The sequence below is a fragment of the Macaca fascicularis genome, chromosome 19 (assembly GCF_037993035.2).
Source record: "Macaca fascicularis isolate 582-1 chromosome 19, T2T-MFA8v1.1".
NCBI lineage: Eukaryota > Metazoa > Chordata > Mammalia > Primates > Cercopithecidae > Macaca > Macaca fascicularis.
Window position 1 is genome coordinate 14,984,163 of NC_088393.1, and position 18,473 is coordinate 15,002,635.

Genomic DNA, 18,473 nt, shown 5'->3' on the forward strand with positions numbered 1-18,473 from the left:
AATCCCATTTCCTCAGCAGGGCCTTCCCGGGCACACCCACTGTGGCCCTCTGGGCCCTCTGCCCTGCTGTCTCCTCTCCACAGCGCCTGGTACATCGTGACCCCGTATTATGTAATAGGTGCTTTGTTCACGTCCCATTGAGCACCAGCAAGCCTGGGGGGTGGGGGGGATGGCCTCTCTCAGTCGTGCACACTGTCATATCCCGGCCCCTGGATCACTGCCCGCACGCTCCTGTCACACGTAGACCCGCCTGACTGCCATTCATCACCGAGCCCAGCAGCTGGCACAGGCAGGCCCGGCGCAGCAAGAGGCACAGTCCATGTTGCTTGCTTGTATGGCGACTGCAAACTGCACAGTTAGCAGAAAAGGTTTTTGGGAGTGACAGACACCCATGCACACGGTTGAGCCCTTTGTAAGTCTCCGTGTGACAAGTACCTCCCTGCTGTGCTTGGGAAAGGGCTGCGACTTGGGAAAAGGCTGTGTGGGTTCCCCGGCTTCTTCCTGCTGTCCCCGAGGAACACTGGAAATGGGTCACAACACAGCAAGTAATTGCAGCCGCCCTCAGGCAGAGCTGAGTGGCTCAGTATTCCATTTAAGGCTTGATCAGAGCTCCTCTGGGCCACATGGAGCCCCCAGGACATGGCTGGACTAGGAGTTGGGGCCCTGATCTCCCTCCCTGGCCAGGTCACGCCCTCCATGCCACTTGACTCTTGGGGACCTGCCTGGAAGGTGGGGGAGTGATCCAGGCTAGCTCGTCCCTGGGGACCGAGTCCTGCTGCACCTGGGGTGGTCACAAATCTGCTTTCAGAAAAATCATGGGGGTGGGGCTAGGGGGCTACTCAGCCGGGAAATCATTACATACATTTCCGATCGTGGATCGCAGTGAAAGTTTTTGGGCATCTAACTCGGAAGTAATTCTAGATTTGGGATTTTTTTTTTGCTCTAAGAAAACTCCACCTTAGGCCAGGTGCGGTGGCTCACACCTGGAATTTCAACACTTTGGAAGGCCGAGGTGGGCACATCACTTGAGGTCAGGAGTTCAAGACCAGCTTGGTCAACATGCTGAAACCCTGCCTCTACTAAAAATACACAAATTTGCCGGTACAGTGGCACGTGCTTGTCATCCTGGCTACTTGGGAGGCTGAGGCAGGAGAATTGCTTGAACCCGGGAGGGAGAGGTTGTAGTGAGCAACCTCCTGAAGAAATTTTCTTTTTCTTATTTATTTATTATAGAAACAGGGCTCTCACTATCTCGACCTGGGTGCATGCACTACCATGTCTAGCCTGGAGTTTTCTTTTTATGCTTAGAACCTTTGGTCACTGAAATATTTCTTAAACATTAAATTTCTTTTTTTCTTTTTTTTTTTAAGACGGAGTCTTGCTCTGTTGCCCTGCCTGGAGTGCAGTGTCGCAGTCTTGGCTTGCTGCAACCTCTGCCTCTGAGGACGGGTTCAAGCCATTCTCCCATCTTAGCCTCCCAGGTAGCTGGGACTGTACAGATGCACGCCACTACACCCAGCTAGTTTCAGTATTTTTGGTAGAAACAGGGTTTCACTATGTTGGCCAGGCTGGTCTCAAACTCCTGACCTCAAGTGATCTGCCCACCTTGGCCTCCCAAAGTGCTGGGATTACAGGCATGAGCCACTGCACCCAGCCTAAAAATTAAATTTCAATTCAATGTGATAGGGTAATTAGTGCTAACCTTCAGTCATAAACATGTATTAGTATAAGATCCTATGAAGGAGGCGAACAGAAACCAACTTCAAAGCAGAAAGAGAGCAAATGTTAAAGAGCTTATTCATAGCCTCTTATTTTTTTTTAAAGGGATAATGGTAGGGTTCAAATTACTAAAGCATTTAGACTCTGTAGATAGATTTAACAGAGCCCTGTAAATGTTTATGTAAAAATTTTAATACCGACAGTAGGCCAAAAATGACATCTTTGGCAACTCTTAAAGCTTAGGTAAAAAATACTAGATGTCACCTTAAAAATGTTGGGGGTGTATATAACATTTGCAAAATTATTTTAGGAGCAAAAAGTTTGCAGAGCACTGAGTTTGCACACTCAGATATTTCTGTCTGATTCAGGATGGGAGGGTGGTGGCAGCTGGTGCTTCTCAATGAACTGGATCTCTCCATGTGGATTTTTTATTATTTTATTTTATTATTTATTTATTTATTTTTTGAGATGGAGTCTCGCTCTGTCGCCCAGGCTGGAGTGCAGTGGCGCAATCTCAGCTCATTGCAAGCTCTGCCTCCCGGGTTCATGCCATTCTCCTGCCTCAGCCTCCTGAGGAGCTGGGACTACAGGTGCCCGCCACCATGCCCGGTTTTTTGTTTTTGTTTTTTGTATTTTTAGTAGAGACGGGCTTTTACTGTGTTAGCCAGGATGGTCTCGATGTCCTGACCTTGTGATCTGCCCGCCTCGGCCTGCCAAAGTGTTGGGATCACAGACATGAGCCACCGCACCCGGCCTATTTTATTTTCTGTTTTTTGAGATAGAGTCTCACTCTGTTGCCCAGGCTGGAGTGCAGTGGCATGAACTCTGCTCACTGCAACCTCTGCCTCCCAGGTTTAAGCGATTCTTGTGCCTCAGTCTCCGGAGTAGCTGGGACTACAGGCGTGTGTCACCACACCCAGCTAATTTTTTGTGTTTTCAGTAGAGATGGATTTTCACCATGTTGGCCAGGATGGTCTCAAACTCCTGACCTCAGGTAATCCACCTGCCTTGGGCTCCCAAAGTGCTGGGATTATAGGCGTGAGCCACCGTGCCTGGCCTAATATGTATATTTTTTTGAGTCAGGGTCTCATTCTGTCACCCAGGTTGGAATGCAATGGTGCTATTATAGTTCACTGCAGCTTGGGCCTCCTGGGCTTAAGCAGTACTCCTGCCTCAGCCTCCTAAGCAGCTGGGACTACAGGTGCATGCCACCTACAGCCGGCTACTTTTGTTTAATTTTGGTAGAGATGGGGGTCTTGTGATGTTGCCCAGGTTGGTTTTGGGTCTTGGACTGTGGGCCTCAAGGGATCCTCCTGCCATGGCCTCCCAACCATGTGGATGTTTAATGGGCATTTCTTTTTTTTTTTTGAGACAGAGTCTTGCTCTGTCGCCCAGGCTGGAGTGCAGTGGTGTGATCTCAGCTCATTGCAACCTCTACCTCCCGGGTTCAAGCGATTCTCCTGCCTCAGCCTCCAAGTAGCTGGGACTACAGGCGCATGCCACCACGCTCGGCTAATTTTTTGTGTTCTCAGTAAAGATGGGGTTTCACTGTGTTAGCCAGGAGAGTCTCCATCTCCTGACACCATGATCCGCCCCCTTGGCGTCCTAAAGTGCTGAGATTACAGGTGTGGGCCACCATGCCTGACCCTAATGGACATTTCAAACTTTACATGTCCAAAATGGAGCTTCTGATTTTTCCCCTTGAACCTGCATTTCCCTACCCCAGTTTGTGGCAGTTCCGGCCTGTTACCCAGGCCCTAAGCTGTTTGACTCTGCTCTTTCTCTCATACCTCATGTCCAAAGGTCAGCACATCCCTAAGCTCAGCATTCTGGAATTTAACCTCTTCGCATCAGCCTCACTGCTGTTACCAGGCCTAAGCCACGGGCTGGCAAACTTAATCCACCTAGTAAAGATCTTAGGCTTTGCCTAAGGGTCTCTGCAGCACTACTCATCTCTGCCGTCTCTCTTTTTTTTTTTGGGACGGAGTTTTGCTCTGTCGCCCAGGCTGGAGTGCGGTGGTGCGATCTCAGCTCACTGCAACTTCCGCTTGCCGGGTTCAAGCAATTCTCCTGTCTCAGGCTCCCAAGTAGCTGGGATTACAGGTGCGCATCACCACGCCCAGCTAATTTTTGTATTTTAGTAGAGACAGGGGTTCGCCATATTGGCCAGGCTGGTCTCGAACTCCTGATTTCAAGTGATCTGCTCACCTTGGCCTGAAAGTGCTGGGATTACAGGCATGAGCCTGCGCATCCAGCCATCTCAGACATCTTAGTGGCAGTGATACCACTACAGTGGCAGCCATATATGAATATATCACATACAGACGTCATCCAGTGAGCATGGCACGTTCAATACAACTCTATTTATGGCCACCGAAATTGAATTTAATTTTCACGTGTCATGAAATAGGTTTCTTTGATTTCTTTTCCACCCGCTTAAAAATGGTAAAAACCTCATTTATTTTTTAAAAGATAAAACAAATGTTAAAGCCATTTTTAATTTGTTCAAAAGCCGGCAGTAGACCAGAGTCGCCCTCTCGGCTGTAGTTTGCTGACCCCTTTGTCTAAGCCATCATTATCTTCACAGAATTATTTCTACAACCTTTAATTGGACTTTTTTTTTTTTTTGAGATGCAGCTTTACTCTGTTGCCAGGCTAAGGGTGCAGTGGCGCGATCTCGGCTCAACACAACCTCCGCCTCCCGGGTTCAAGCAGTTCTCCTGCCTCAGCCTCCCAAGTAGCTGGGACTACAGGCATGTGCCACCATGCCCAGCTAATTTTTGTATTTTTCATAGAGACGGGGTTTCACCATTTTGGCTAGGCTGGTCTTGAACTCCTGACCTTGTGATCTGCCCTCGGCCTCCTAACCCGGCTAAGTTTTTAATAGTTTTTGTAGAGATAGTGGTCTCGCTATGTTGCCTAGCCTGGCCTCAAACTCTTGGGCTCAAGTGATCCTCCTGCCCTGGCCTCCCAAAGTGCTGGGATTACAGGCATGAGCCAGTGTACCTGACCTGCACTCTGCTTTTGGCCACTTTATAAAATACTGTAGGCCAGGCACGGTGGCTCATGCCTGTAATCCCAGCACTTGCGGAGGCCGAGGCATGCAGATCACGAGGTTAGGAGTTTGATACGTGCCTGACCAACATGGTGAAACCCCATCTCTACTAAAAGTCCAAAAATAACTGGGCATGGTGGCATGCACCTGTAATCCCAGCTACTCAGGAGGCTGAGGCAGAAGAATCACTGGAACCTGGCAGGCGGAGGTTGCAGTGAGCCGAGATTGTGCCACTGCACTCCAGCCTGGGTGACAGAGTGAGACTCTGTCTCAAAAAAAATAAATAAATAAAAAATAAACTGTACACCTGGCCCCATCGACTGCCACTCCCTGTCCGCTTTCCTTTTTTTCTTCTTTCCATGTCACATGTCACGTTTGAATATATTACTCACAGCGATTTATTTCATTGTCATTCTTTCTTTGCTAAGATGTCAGTTTCATGCGAGCAAGGATTTTTGTCTTTCCTTCTATAGCTGAACCCCAAAGTTCTTAACAGTGCCTGGCATGTGTCAGTGAACAAACAAGCCTCAGTTTCCTTATCTGCAAAAGAGGATGAACACATTGCAAAGGAGATGATTCGTGTTGAGGATGAGCCTCGGTGCCTGGCTGGTTGTGAGTGGGCGGGTGGTGGTAGCTGCTGCCGCTTGTATAAGGCCAGACACATAGATCCCAGTCTAGGCTATTTGGCAAGCTGAGCTCATGGGGGTGGACTAACCTGTCTGCTGGACTTGGGCAGTGGGGGGCTTGGCTCCTTCAGTCAGTTTGTGTCCGCAGGGCTCAGCCTCTGGCCCCCTTCCAGCTTCCTGGTCCGACAGCGCCTTCCTGCCCTGAGCTGGAGAGAGACCCGGATGTGGTCACCAACTGCCACCCAGCCGTGGGTGCAGGGATGCAGTTCTGTACCATTCCCCGGGGGTCTGGGACCCGGGGAGTTGGGTGGTTGGTTCTTGCACTGGAGCTCCTTGAGGGCTGGCCCCAGTGGCCAGGAGCATCAATTTTTTTTTTTTTTTTTTGAGACGGAGTCTCGCTCTGTCGCCCAGGCTGGAGTGCAGTGGCCGGATCTCAGCTCACTGCAAGCTCCACCTCCCGGGTTTACGCCATTCTCCTGCCTCAGCCTCTCGAGTAGCTGGGACTACAGGCGCCCGCCACCTCGCCCGGCTAGTTTTTTGCATTTTTTAGTAGAGATGGGGTTTCACCGTATTGGCCAGGATGGTCTCGATCTTCTGACCTCGTGATCTGCCCGTCTCGGCCTCCCAAAGTGCTGGGATTACAGGCTTGAGCCACCGCGCCCGGCCCAATTTTTTTTTTTTTAGACGGAGTCTTGCTCTGTTGCCCAGGCTGGAATGTGGTGGCATGATCTCAGCTCACTGCAACCTCCACCTCCTGGGTTCATGTAATTCTTCTGTCTCACCCTCCCAAGTAGCCGGGACTACAGGCACATACCACTATGCCTGGCTAATTTTTATAGAGACAGGGTTTCACCATGTTGGCCAGGCTAGTCTCGAACTCCTGACCTCAGGTGATCCACCTGCCGCGGCTTCCCAGCGTACTGGGATTACAGGCATGAGCCACCGCACCTGGCCAATTATTATATTTTGTGTAAGAGACAGAGTTGTGACATGTTGCCCAGGCTGCAGGAATTCCCTAATTCATAAGCAGTCCCTGTGTTAGATCCTCTTGCAGGCACACCCATTTACTAATTGGAGAAGCAGACAGGCAAGGCAGGTCTGACACCGCCCCCTGTGGCAGTGCCTCTCAGTCAGCATTGAGGACATGCCCCTGCTTTTCCAGGCCCATTGACGGTCTTAGTTTGTGACAGGAAAGCATGCAGGAGGCATTGCCCAGCTGTAAACCCTGCCTGGGCCCCGCTGTGGTATGAGTTGGTGATAGCCCTTCTGCTCTGGTACAGCCTGGCTGTGTGAGGCTGTGGGGCAGAGGCCAGCGGGCTGGGTCCTCAGGCCAGCCAGAGGCTCAGTCCTCTGTCTGCTGGAGGATTGCATGCAGGGTGGTGGTGGTGTTTTTTTTTTTTTTTTTTTTTTTTTGGTTTTACCCTTATTTCTTTATTTCTTCCTTTCTTCCTCTCTCTTTCTTCCTTTCTTTCCCTCCCTCCCTTCTCTTTCTTTTCTCCTTCCTTCCTTCTTTCTTTCTCTCCTTCCTTCCTTCTCTTTCTTTCTCTCCTTCCTTCCTTCCCTTTCTTTCTCTCCTTCCTTCCTTCCTTCCTTCCTTCCTTCCTTCCTTCCTTCCTTCCTTCCTTCCTTCCTTCCTTCCTTCCTTCCTTCCTTCCTTCCTTCCTTGCTCTCTCTCTCTCTCTTTCTTTCTTTCTTTCTCTTCCTCTCTTCCTTTCCATTTTTTTTTTTCGTTGGACAGAGTCTTGCTGTGTCTCCCAGGCTAGAGTTCAGTGGCGTGATCTCACACTTACTGAAACCTCCGCCCCCAGGTTCAAGCGATTCTCCCGCCTCAGCCTCCCGAGTAGCTGGGACCACAGGCGCCCGCCACCACGCTCGGCTAATTTTTTGTGTTTTTAGTAAAGATGGGGTTTCACTGTGTTAGCCAGGATAGTCTCGATCTCCTGACCCCATGATCCGCCCCCCTCGGCGTCCTAAAGTGCTGGGATTACAGGTGTGAGCCACCGTGCCTGGCCTTTCTTTTTTTTTGAGATAGGGTCTCATCTGTCGCCCAGGCTGGAGTACAGTCAGTGGTGCAGTCATAGCTCACTGCAGCTTTGACCTCCTGGGCTCAAGCAATTCACCTACCCTGGCCTTCCAAAGTGTTGAGATTACAGGTGTGAGCCACTGTGCCCGGCCTTTTTCTTTTTCTTTTTTTTTTTGAGATAGCATGGCTTCTGTCCCCCAGGCTGGAGCGCAGTGGTGCAACGATAGGTCACTGCAGCCTTGACCACCTGAGCTCAAGCAATCCTCCCAGACTGGCCTCCCAGAGTGCTGGGATTATAGGCGTGAGTCACCGCGCCCGGCCTGCCGTTTCCTTTCTCTGTTGCACGTAGCCCTGTTCTCTAGAACGGAGGCGTTATTTTATTGTAGGAGCTTTTGGGCCTGAGCAAGCTGGGTGGACACTTACATTGGCACTTGCAGGCTACTTACCTCGGGCAAGGGCTTCCTCGTTCCCAAGCCCCAGTTTTCCGAGCCACTTAACAGGCATCACAGTCCTTTGCCTGGGTGAGGCCTGGGTGGCGGTCTCAGCACAGCCCCAGGTACGGGGTGAGCATCTGATAGATGTCACTGCTGGTGGCACATCTGAATGAAACAGGCCAGAGCAGCGCCGCTCTGCGTGGGCCAGTGCTCCTCGGAGGCCTGAGGGCACAGCCCCAGGGAGGGGGCGTAGGCCATGGGTGCCACGGAGAATGGGGGCAGGCCCAGGGCTGAGACCCAGGTTTTCCGACTTCCCGTTGTGTTTGTCCTGTGCCATATTCGTCCTCCGACTCCTGTGGCTGCATTGCGCAAGCCGGGAGCTCGTGCGTCCGAGGACCATCCTCCAAGGCTGGATTGCTCCCTGCTCTCTTGGGGCTCCGCTGGGTGGGAATAGCAACTCCAGCTTCTCGGGGCCCCGGGCTACCGCTGTCTCTGCACCTGACCCTGGTCTCAGATCCAAGAGCCTAGGGACATTGGCATTGAGACCCTGGCACCTCTCGACTTGCCAGCACGGGTGGGAGACAGGAGCAGAGTGGTCCAGGGGCCTGGGAGTGGGAGGTCAGCGTCTCTCAGGGTTCCTCCCCACTCCGGGTGACATTCTGCTTCTGCCGTGGCGCCTCGGGGAGGCAGGTGCGGCCACCCCTGGGTGCTGCTGAGAAATGAGGTCACATGCTGAGGCCACTGGGGAAGGTGGTATTTCTGGCTGAGCAGGCGTGGCCTGTGCAGGGTTCCTGGCAGCTGAGCCCTAGGTCTTCTCAGCCATCCTGGCATTAGCAGGTTGACTTGATATTTCTGGAAGTGGGAAGGAAAGGGAGCCGAGGGGGCCGACCCGCTGAGCCGGGGTCCAGATGAATGTGTCAGAGTCTCTGCATTTGTGATGGGGGTGAGGTGGCCGGCTTGGCTCTGGGCATGATCGGGCCAGGCCTCCGACCTCTGTGCTGGGCATTGCGTGGACAGGGAGCTCAGGCGATGAGTGCAGCAGCGCTTGTGCCCGGCACAGGGATGGTGAGTGCCCGGCTGGCCAGCTGCAGGACCTGTCGGACCCTTTGTGTCTTTACTTGGGGCCCTGGTTGCACCGACCAGGGGTTGCACCTCCAGCCAGGCCTCTTGTGCCCCAGACCTGGGAGAAGATGCTTCCTACCAGGGAGTGCAGTCCCCTGTGGGGTCCGAGAGAGCCTGCTGGAGCTTTGAGCTCAAGAGGTGGGCTGTGTGGCACTGCATCAGCTCTGCGAGGGGGCCTTGGAGGCCCATGTGTGGTGGGGTATGGCCTGGCTTTGAACATGCACGCATGGTCTTCTGGGCTCTGGGATTTACTGCTTAGATCTTGGCCTCTTCTTCTGTGAAACGGAGTTAATGGTTCCTGCTCCCCTCCGGCCGCTGTAGGAGAGACGTCTGGGAAGCTGCGGCAATTCCAGCCCCAGGCAGGGAATGTGAAATAACTGTTGGTAGCTGTTCTCACCCATCACCATCGGGCAGGTCGAGTCCTAGGACACACAGAAGTTGCAGGTTCATAAGCCATGGTGGGTGAGGCCGGCCCAGAATCCCAGCTCCCCATCTGGCCCAGGTCTGCCCCTAGTCTGGGGCTGAGAGGGCGGGCGGGCACCTTGCTGGGTCCTGTGATGTGGACTCTGCCGCCAGCAAGGCCATTGAGCCTGCTTGTTTACAGCTGGGAGGGGACTGGGAAGCACCAGCCTTGGCCTGTTTGTGAAGCTGCGGAAGCCGAAGCTCCAGAGGCCTTCTGTGCCTGGTTGTGTGTGCCAGGCCTGCGGGCTGCGCCTCCAGGGGGTGGGCGGGAATTGCTGGCTCAGCTCTTCTAGCCTGGGCTCAGGTGGTGCCTGCTCCTCCCTCCTTCCCTGTAGCTCTCATCCCACACCCACTCCACTCTCAGGCCATCTTGCCTTTACCTCCATAGTCTGTCCAGAATCCCGAATTTCACCGCTTGTCTCTGCCTTGTGTGGTTTTTGTTTTTGTTTTTTTTTGTTTTTGTTTTTGTTTTTTTTTTGAGATGGAGTCTTCCTGTGTCGCCCAGGCTGGAGTGCAGTGGCACGACCTCTGCTCACTGCAACCTCCGCCTCCTGGGTTCAAGCAATTCTCCTGCCTCAGCCTCCTGAGTAGCTAGGACTACAGGCATGCACCACCACGCCCGGCTAATTTTTGTAGTTTCAGTAGAGATGAGGTTTCACCATGTTAGCCTGGCTGGTCTTGATCTCTTGACTTAGTGATCCGCCTGCCTCAGCCTCCCAAAGTGCTGGGATTATACGTGTGAGCCACTGCACCTGACCTTTTTTTTTTTTTTTTTTTTTCTGAGGCAGGGCCTTGCTTTGTCACCCAGGCTGGAGTGCAGTAATGCAATCATGGCTCACTGCAGCCTTGAACTCCTAGGCTTAAGCATTCTCCTGCCTCAGCCCCTGAGGAGTAGGTGGAACTATAGGTACGAGCCACCACACCTGGCTAATTTTTTATTTTTATTTTTTGAGACAGGGTCTTGCTCTGTGGCCCAGGCTGGAGTGCAGTGGTGCGATCTCGGCTCACTGCAACCTCCACCTCCTGGGTTCAAGCGATTCTCCCGCCTCAGCCTCCTGAGTAGCTGGGATTACAGGCACCCACTGCCATGCCCAGCTATTTCTTTTGTATTTTTATTTATTCATTTTTATTATTATTTTTAGACAGAGTCTCACTCTGTTGCCCAGGCTGGAGTGCAGTGGCACAATCTCAGCTCACTACAACCGCCGTCTCCTGGGTTTAAGTGCCCATTGTGCCTCAGTCTCTCAAGTGGCTGGGATTACAGGTGTGCGCCACCCCATCCAGCTAATTTTTGTATTTTTAGTAGAGATGGGGTTTCACTATGTTGGTTAGGCTTATCTGAAACTCCTGAACTCAGGTGATCTGCCTGCCTCAGCCTCCCAAAGTGCTGGGATTACAGGCATGAACCACCGTGCCCAGACCCAGCTAATTTTTTTTTTTTTTTTTTTTTTTTTTTTTTTTTTTTTTTTTTTTTTTTTTTGAGACGAAGTCTTGCTCTGTCGCCCAGGCTGGAGTGCAGTGGTGCAATCTCGGCTCACTGCAAGCTCCGCTTCCCGGCTTCATGCCATTCTCCTGCCTCACCCTCCTGAGTAGCTGGAATTACAGGCGCCCACCATCATGCCCGGCTAATTTTTTGTATTTTTAGTAGAGACGGGGTTTCACCGTGTTAGCCAGGATGGTCTCGATCTCCTGACCTTGTGATCCGCCCGCCTCGGCCTCCCAAAGTGCTGGAATTACAGGCACGAGCCACCGCGCCTGGCCGGACCCAGCTAATTTTTATAAATAATTTTTGTAGAGGTGGAGCCTTGCTCTTTTGCCCAAGCTGGTCTTGAACTCCTGGGCTTAAGTGATCCTTCTGTCTCAGCCTCCCAAAGTGCTGGGATTCCAGGTGTAAGCCACTGCGCCCAGCCTACTTTTCACCTCTCTGCAGCTCCCTCTTTGCTCCCAGCTCCTGCCCTCACTCCTCCAGGCTCTTCCACCCAACAGTGGCAAGCAGGTAAAGCTGGGGAAGCCAAGTCTTGAACCTGAGCCAAGTCTCATCCCTCCTCTGCTCAAGAACCCTCTATGGCTGCCACTTGACTCAGAGTAAAATTTAGTGTCCTCCCCATGGCCCACAAAGCCGTGGCACAGACCGCCACATCACCTTTCTGCCCTCACCGCCTCCCACTGTCTCCCTGACTCACTCTGCTCAGGCCACGCAGGCCTCCTTCCTGTTCAGACATGCTAGGTCTAGTGCAGCCTCAGGGCCTTGGCATTTACTGTTCCCTCTGCCTGGACTGCACTGGTTCCCCCACTGTCTACTGGCCTTTGTTCACATGCCCCTTTCTCAGAAAGGCCTCCCCTGACCACTTGAAAATGGCCATCCTCTCGGAGGTTGTAGTGAGCCGAGATCGCGCCACTGCACTCCAGTCTGGGCGACAGGGAGACTCTGTCTCAAAAAAAAAAAATCTGACCTAAATCTGACCTCCCCCTCAACCTTCTAGTTTTGTTCACAACTCTTGGTGACAAAACATGCTAGTGGCTGTCCGCCCCCACCCCCTACTTCCCCAGCACGCACAGGCTAGAGTTCAGGTCCCATGAACCCCAGAGGCCGGCTTGGTGTTTTTCACTGCCATATCCCGGGAGCTGGAACAGGGCCTGGGATGTGGGATGGAGGGAGGCAGGAATGAATGAATGGATACATGAATGCAGGCTCCCTGAACTCTCTTGGCTGGTGGCAGGGCCAGGGTTAAGGTCCCATTCTGCACCAGAGCTGTCTCCCTCCCTGACATTGGCTTTGGGACTGTGCCTGAGCCGGCTGCGGCGGACGCCCTTCCAGCAGGCGGGAGTGAGGCTGTGCGGCCACAAGGGGGCAGTGGAGAGCGTCGCAGTCTCCGCCTCTTGCTGCCAGTCATCCCGGTGGTGACGGGTCAGCTCAGCCTCTGCACTGAAAGTCTCTCTATTGTTAGGGTTTGGGTTCACTGTGGCCAACTGGGCGAGGCGTCACTGCACCAGCGCTCTGGCCCTGGCTTCCTGTGGATGGGCCTCTTCAAGACCATGGTCAGTGTCCCGGGAGAAGGGGGCCTGTGGGTCCTGCCAGGGCTTGGCCCCCGTGTGCACCTGGAATGGCTGTTCTGCTAGTGTTGGTCTAATCATACTTATTTATTTATTTTTTTGAGACAGGGTCTTGCTCTGCCTCCCAGGCTGGAGTGCAGTGGTACGGTATCAGCTCACTGCAACCTCTGCCTCCTGGGTTCAAACAGTCCTCCTGCCACAGCCTCCTGAGTAGCTGAAATTACAGGCATGCACCACCATGCCCAGCTAATTTTTGTATTTTTAGTAGAGATGGAGTTTCACCATGTTGTCCAGGCTAGTCTTGAACTCCTGACCTCAGGTAGTCCGCCCGCCTTGACCTCCTAAAGTGCTAGGATTACAGGCATGAGCCACCGTGCCCAGTCATCATATTTATTCTTCTTATTTTTTTTTTTGAGACAGAGTCTCGCTGTGTCTCCCAGACTGGAGTGCAGTGGCGCGATCTCGGCTCACTGCAAGCTCCGCCTCCCGGGTTCACGCCATTCTCCTGCCTCAGCCTCCCAAGTAGCTGGGACTACAGCTGTCCGCCACCTCGCCTGGCTAATTTTTTTGTATTTTTAGTAGAAACGGAGTTTCACTGTGTTAGCCAGGATGGTCTCGATCTCCTGACCTCGTGATTCACCCACCTTGGCCTCCCAAAGTGCTGGGATTACAGGCGTGAGCCACCGTGCCCAGTCATCATATTTATTCTTATATAAGATTCATCCTAAACTAGGGATGATTACGGTAACCCTGTCAGATGGCAGCTGGGGACAGCACACTTTGCCATGAGGATATGGAGGTTCAGAGAGGTTGGGTGACACCCAGGGCCACACAGCTAGTAAATGGGTAGGTCTGCTTCTATGGGTTGTTCACCCACCAGGTAGGCGCAATCCCAGGAGCTGTGACACGTGCTTAGAAAACGAGAGCCCTCCTTTTTACTTCTCCTGCCCCCATTAGTAATATCTTCATGATCACAAAGACAGTGAAGACGGGGGCCCTGTTGCTTGCGGTACTCCCCTCCGGGCTTGGGAGGCACAAACCTCGCCCCTGCTCCCCTCCTGCAGGGTGGGCTTCGCGCCCCACCCTGCGTCCTGGCTCTTGGCCCTGCCCTGACCTTGTGCTGCCACGAGTTGCTGTTGGCTGGGCCCGGGAATCTTGGGCCTCCTGGTGAGAATTCCTCTCAAGCTAGTGGAACTGTCATCACAGAGCCACAGGCCGGCAGAGCCACCAGCCCGTGCCCCAGGCCAGAGCGCCTGCCTGCCCGCCTATTCCTGCCCTCTCCTTGCCCATCGTGCCTGAGGCTATGGAATCACACCCCATGCCCATGGCCAGTGCTGGGACTTTGCTGACACCAGTAGCCCCCTCCCACAGGTATCCCTTCATCCGCCCAGAGCATCTCAGCCCCTCCCAGCCCCGTGGCTCTGTGGGCTTCCTCAGGAGGGCCTGCCTCTCCTCCCTGCCTCACCACTTCTCCTGGAGATGGGGCCAGAGCCTGCCGCCTCCCTGTCTGTGCTCAGGACCCCCTGCCTGGGGCTCTGTTCAGCAGCTGCCTGTGCCCTCTGCAGCCCTGGGCTTCCCCTGGGAGCCCCTGCCCGCTGCTGGCCTCAGGCCTGGGCAGGTGTGTGTATATATATATGTGTGTGTGTGTGTGTATGTGTGGCAGGCACAGAGCAGAGGTTGCAGTGGCAGTGGGATGTGGGGCGCGGAGGCCTTGATGAGGTCTCACTTCAGCCCTCCCTCTGGGGGTGGGGAACCTCTCCTGCTCCTCCCACCCGACTGTTTTTATTTTGATGGGTATTTGGGGCCTGTTTGTTAAAATAATTTATTGAGGTGAAATTCACGTAACATGAAACTAACCGATTTAAAAGTGAACAGTGGCATTGAGTGCACACGCAGCATCGTGCAGCCTCCACCTCTGTCTCGTTCCAGAACATTGTCCTCACTCCGAAAGAAGACCTAGCAGCAGCCACTCCCCATTCCCCTGCCCCCGCCCAGCCCCTGGCCCGTCATCTGCTCTGGGCATTTGACATAGATATGGGACCCTTTGTGTCTGGCTTGTCTCACTTAGCGTAACTTATTTCTTTTACCCCACCTGGAATATCTTATTTAACTTTGTTACTTAGAAATAATTATAGGCCGGGCCAGGTGGGCTCACGCCTATAATCCTAGCACTTTTGGAGGCTGAGGTGGGCGGATTGCCTAAGCTCAGGAATTCGAGACCAGCCTGGGCAACATGGAGAAACCCCATCTCTCCTAAAACAAAAAATGAGCTGGATGTGGTGGTGTGTGCCTGTAATCCCAGCTACTCGGGAGGCTGAGTCAGGAGAATTGTTTGAACTTGAGAGGTGGAGGTTGCAGCGAGCCGAGATCGCACCACTGCACTCCATCCTGGTGACAGAGTGAGACTCCGTCTCAAAAAAAAAAAAAAAAAAAAAAAATAGAGACACGGGGAATTGCAAAAATAGTATGGAGAGGTCCCATGCTCCCCCCAGAGCCTTTCTGTCCTCTCTCTAGGAGGAGATGGCCGATGAGCTGGGGATTTGGGGCAGGAAACGGGAGAAGGGCAGCCGTCCCACTGAGGACTCATCCTGCCCAGGTGGCCCTAGCCATGGGCATTCCTGTCCCCTGCAGCCCGGGCTTACCTCTTTGCAGGCTCGGGCGTCTCCTCTCCTTGGGCTCAGGCTGGCCTGGTCGCCGCTGCTGCAGCTGTGCGTGTGGCCCCTCTCTCGGCCGCCCCCTCCTGCCGCAGCCTGGCGTCCTCTCCCAGCAGCTAGCCGGGACCCCGATGGCCGTACTCTCCCTCCTGGGCCCTGGTTCGGTGCCCAGGTTGGGGGGAGCAGGGTAGGATTTCACCCCTCCCCCTAGCAGCTGGCTGGACAGGGAGAGGGGCTGGTTGTATTTTAAGCTGTTGAGTGGTTCAGCAGGAACTCGGAGGCCTCCTCTCCCTGTGGACGCTGGGCTGCCTTCCTGCGGGCCACACGGGCTCAGAAGCATGTGGGCACTGCCTGCCTGGGGCCCAGGAACTATTAATATACCTGCAGCCACAGGCCAGGCCCTGTGCCCGCCCAGGGCCCTGCTGTGCTAACCCTTTCCCGTGCATCCCGCCCCCTGTCCTCTGTCCCTCTCCCACAAATCCCCTTGGTGGGGTCAGACGTCCCGCGTGGTGTGACCGAGCTCTTTTTTCTGGCCCCTCCATGTGCCAGCTTTTTGGCCTTGTTATTGCTGTGGCTTGGAGGAGCTCAGTAACCTTCCCCTAGAGGCCACATGGCCAGGCAGTGCCTGGAGTTGACAGCAGGGACTCAGGAGGCCCCATGGGCCAGAATTTCCTGGCTGCTGGGCCCATTCCCACCCTCCTGTCCAGGAAGTGGGGGCGAGTGTGTCATAGCTGGGGAAATAGGCCCCCATGGTGTGGTGACCGCCAGGCCAGCAGGGGAGTGGGGATCTGAACCAAACCCCCAGGCAACAACACCTCCCATCCCATGGGGTGTGCCCATCTGTCAGGGGTCACCTAGTGCACCCCACGCACCATTGCAGGGGACCCTCACAGTCCTGGGAGGTAGTCCGCTTCCTACCTGCCCCCTTCTGAGGCCTAGAGAGAGGTGACATGCCTGGGGTCCCCCAGGGACTACAAGGCAGGGCTGGTTACGGTTCCCGAGTGCAGGCCACCAAGCCCCCTTGTCTCCCACTGTCGTTGGGAGTGTGCAGGAGGGGTGCCCACCTTCTCTGGCTTGACCGTGGTGCCCTCTCCCGCAGGGTGGGCCCTAGCTGCCATGGCCCAGTCTCCCTGGGCTCTGGGTGGGTGGACCTGCCCTGGGATGACCCCGGCCCAGAGGTTTGTTTCTGAGCGTTATGTCCTGCTCCTTTTCCTCAGGCAGCCTCTGGGGGCCCCCGCTGGGGGTTCTGTGGGTCAGAAGGGTCCCCCAAGAATTGCTGGCTGGTGGCTGACTTGGTATCAGGCCTGCCTGCTTGCCACGACCCCTGTGTGATAGGATTGCACTGACCCCTGCATAGGGTGGGTCAGATCCGCGGGGACTGCCTCCCTCCAGCCCTGCCCCTCTGCACCCCCATCGTTCATCACTGGCCTGGGGGCTCAGGGAGGGCTGGGCCGGACTCCTCCCTCAGGGGCTGGCACAGGCCTGGCTCTTGGACGCAGGAAGCGCCGGGCTTTAGCGGGGTGCAGGTCCTGGGTAGGGGTGCAGTGTTTGGGCTGACTCAGTGGGAAGCCTGCCTCACAGGTGGCTACAAGGTGAGAAGTGGGTGGGGAGGAAGGTCGGGGAGGCCTCCTCAGCCCAGACTGGAGGCGCTTGCCTAAAACTTCCAAGCACCCCGATCCTTTCCACACTTTGAGAGAGGCTCTCTGCACCCATAACTCCAGAATCTGTCACCTCCCTGGTAACACAAATGCACAAGGAAAATAATCCGAAGTGTCTCTTACAGCTCCGAAGGGGAAATGGATGATCTGTCTCGTGGATTCTCAAAATAGCTGGGATTTCTCCAAGCCCAGTGAACTCCCTAGGCCTGAGCTGTGAGCTGGGGCCTGCACGGCCTGCTGGCCTCTCACTCTCCTCAGGCCGCTGGCTCTGTGCAGGGTGGGGGCTGGGAGGTGTCACCATGCCTGCCCCTGGGGCTTTCCCTGTGCTGGTGCTATTGAGGGACTGTGACCCCTCAAAAACTGCTTTCAGGGCAGCCTGGCTCCCGGGGGTCACCTCCTAAACCCCCCTCAGAGAAGGTCTGTGGCACGGCTCCTGGGAGGGGGGCGCAGTCCAGGCTGGTTTTATATTTAGCTGGGCTGTGGCTGTGGTTGCCACTCGGGTTACATCTGGCACAGAAGCCGGCAGTGCCAGGGCCGGCACGGGCTCCTTTCCAGCACCGCGGCAGAATTTGATCGCGCTTGCCCGGCCCAGGGCTGCTTCGCGTGGGGAGGTCGGTGGTGGGGGCTGACGGCTGGCAGCTGGGGCTGCTGGCCACCGTGGGCAGAGCCGAGCGGCAGGGCTGGTGGCAGGCGGCATGGACATGAGCTTGAACTTGGTGGCCCGGGAGGCCACCCCAGGTCTCCTCCCTGGCCTCAATGGGCTCCCCAGGCCCGCACCCCCAAAGGTGGCCAAGAAACCTAAAAAGGCTGTTCTCTTCTTCGAGGTGGAGATTCTGGATGCAAAGACAAGGGAGAAGCTGTGTTTCCTGGACAAGGTAGGACCGGAATATGGGCTGCACTGGGCCAAGGGCACTGGGTCCAGGACCCCCCTCCTTCCAGCCCAGGAGCTGTCCAGTGGGGCCCTGTGGAGGTGTATGCCCTCACTTGGGGTAGGGTAGATAGCCCCGTCCCCTGGGTGTGGCGGGGAAATGGAGGCATGGGAGTCTCATTAGACCCTGCGGGGATTTTGGTCCTGGGAGGGTGGTGGAGGAGTGAGCCTTGCCCCTGCTGAGCCTTGCCCCTGAGGGAAGGGGCTTGGCCTGTCCCTGGGGAGGAAAGAGGGCCTTTGCGCCTGGGGGAGTCATGGGTGAGGAGTAGAGAGGAGGGGCAGAGAAGCAGGCTTGCCTTCCCTTGCTTAATCTGCCACTAGCTGGGCTGGGGGCCTGCTGGCTGAGGGTAAAACTGGAGCCCCAGACCCCTGCTGTCACTGCACTGGCAGGGCCCTCGCTGCTTCTTCCCTGATTGTCCAGGCCTCTGCCTTCCAGACCCCAGCCCTTCCCCCTTCCCATAGCTGCAGCCCAACCCCAAGCCTGCCATCCCCTTCATTACCTCCCCATCCTGGGTCTGGGCTCCCTGCAGAGCTGACCTCCCTGCGCCTGTGCTTCCTCCAGGTGGAGCCCCACGCCACCATTGCGGAGATCAAGAACCTCTTCACGAAGACCCGTGAGTCCTAGGCCTGGCCACACTGCCCCTGCAACCCCTCTGACCAGGGACCTTAGGGTGGGAGGGATCCCATCCTGCACCCCTCTCCCAGGGGCCTGCAGAGATGCCCGAGCGTGGCCTAGGC

The 18,473-nt window shown here is 55.0% G+C and overlaps 2 protein-coding genes across 9 annotated transcripts in view; one reads left to right on the forward strand and one right to left on the reverse strand.

The window, feature by feature from the left end:
* The window catches only part of LOC123570344 (uncharacterized), a 34,584-nt gene extending 19,277 nt beyond the window's left edge, over nucleotides 1–15,307 (reverse strand). For 2 of the 4 annotated variants that reach the window (XR_006694486.3, XM_045380713.3), the window contains exons 1-3: nucleotides 15,138–15,307; nucleotides 7,870–9,401; nucleotides 5,490–5,606 (exon numbers count right to left, since the gene is read on the reverse strand). Coding sequence is in view for 3 of the 4 variants with exons in the window: in XM_045380713.3 (XP_045236648.2) it covers nucleotides 5,490–5,606; nucleotides 7,870–8,257 (505 nt within the window). In the remaining variant the exon portion in view is untranslated. Of the gene's footprint in view, nucleotides 1–4,937; nucleotides 5,315–5,489; nucleotides 5,607–7,869; nucleotides 9,402–15,137 lie in introns of those variants that run through there. The other 2 variants (XM_045380711.3, XM_074026154.1) reach the window with 2 other exon arrangements.
* TECR (trans-2,3-enoyl-CoA reductase) overlaps nucleotides 1–18,473 on the forward strand; it is a 36,473-nt gene that overhangs the window by 15,476 nt on the left and 2,524 nt on the right. For all 5 annotated transcript variants that reach the window (XM_045380707.3, XM_045380709.3, XM_045380708.3 and 2 more), the window contains exons 2-3: nucleotides 17,632–17,682; nucleotides 18,298–18,349. In XM_045380707.3, the coding sequence (XP_045236642.1) occupies nucleotides 17,632–17,682; nucleotides 18,298–18,349 (103 nt within the window). The remainder of the gene's footprint in view (nucleotides 1–17,631; nucleotides 17,683–18,297; nucleotides 18,350–18,473) is intronic.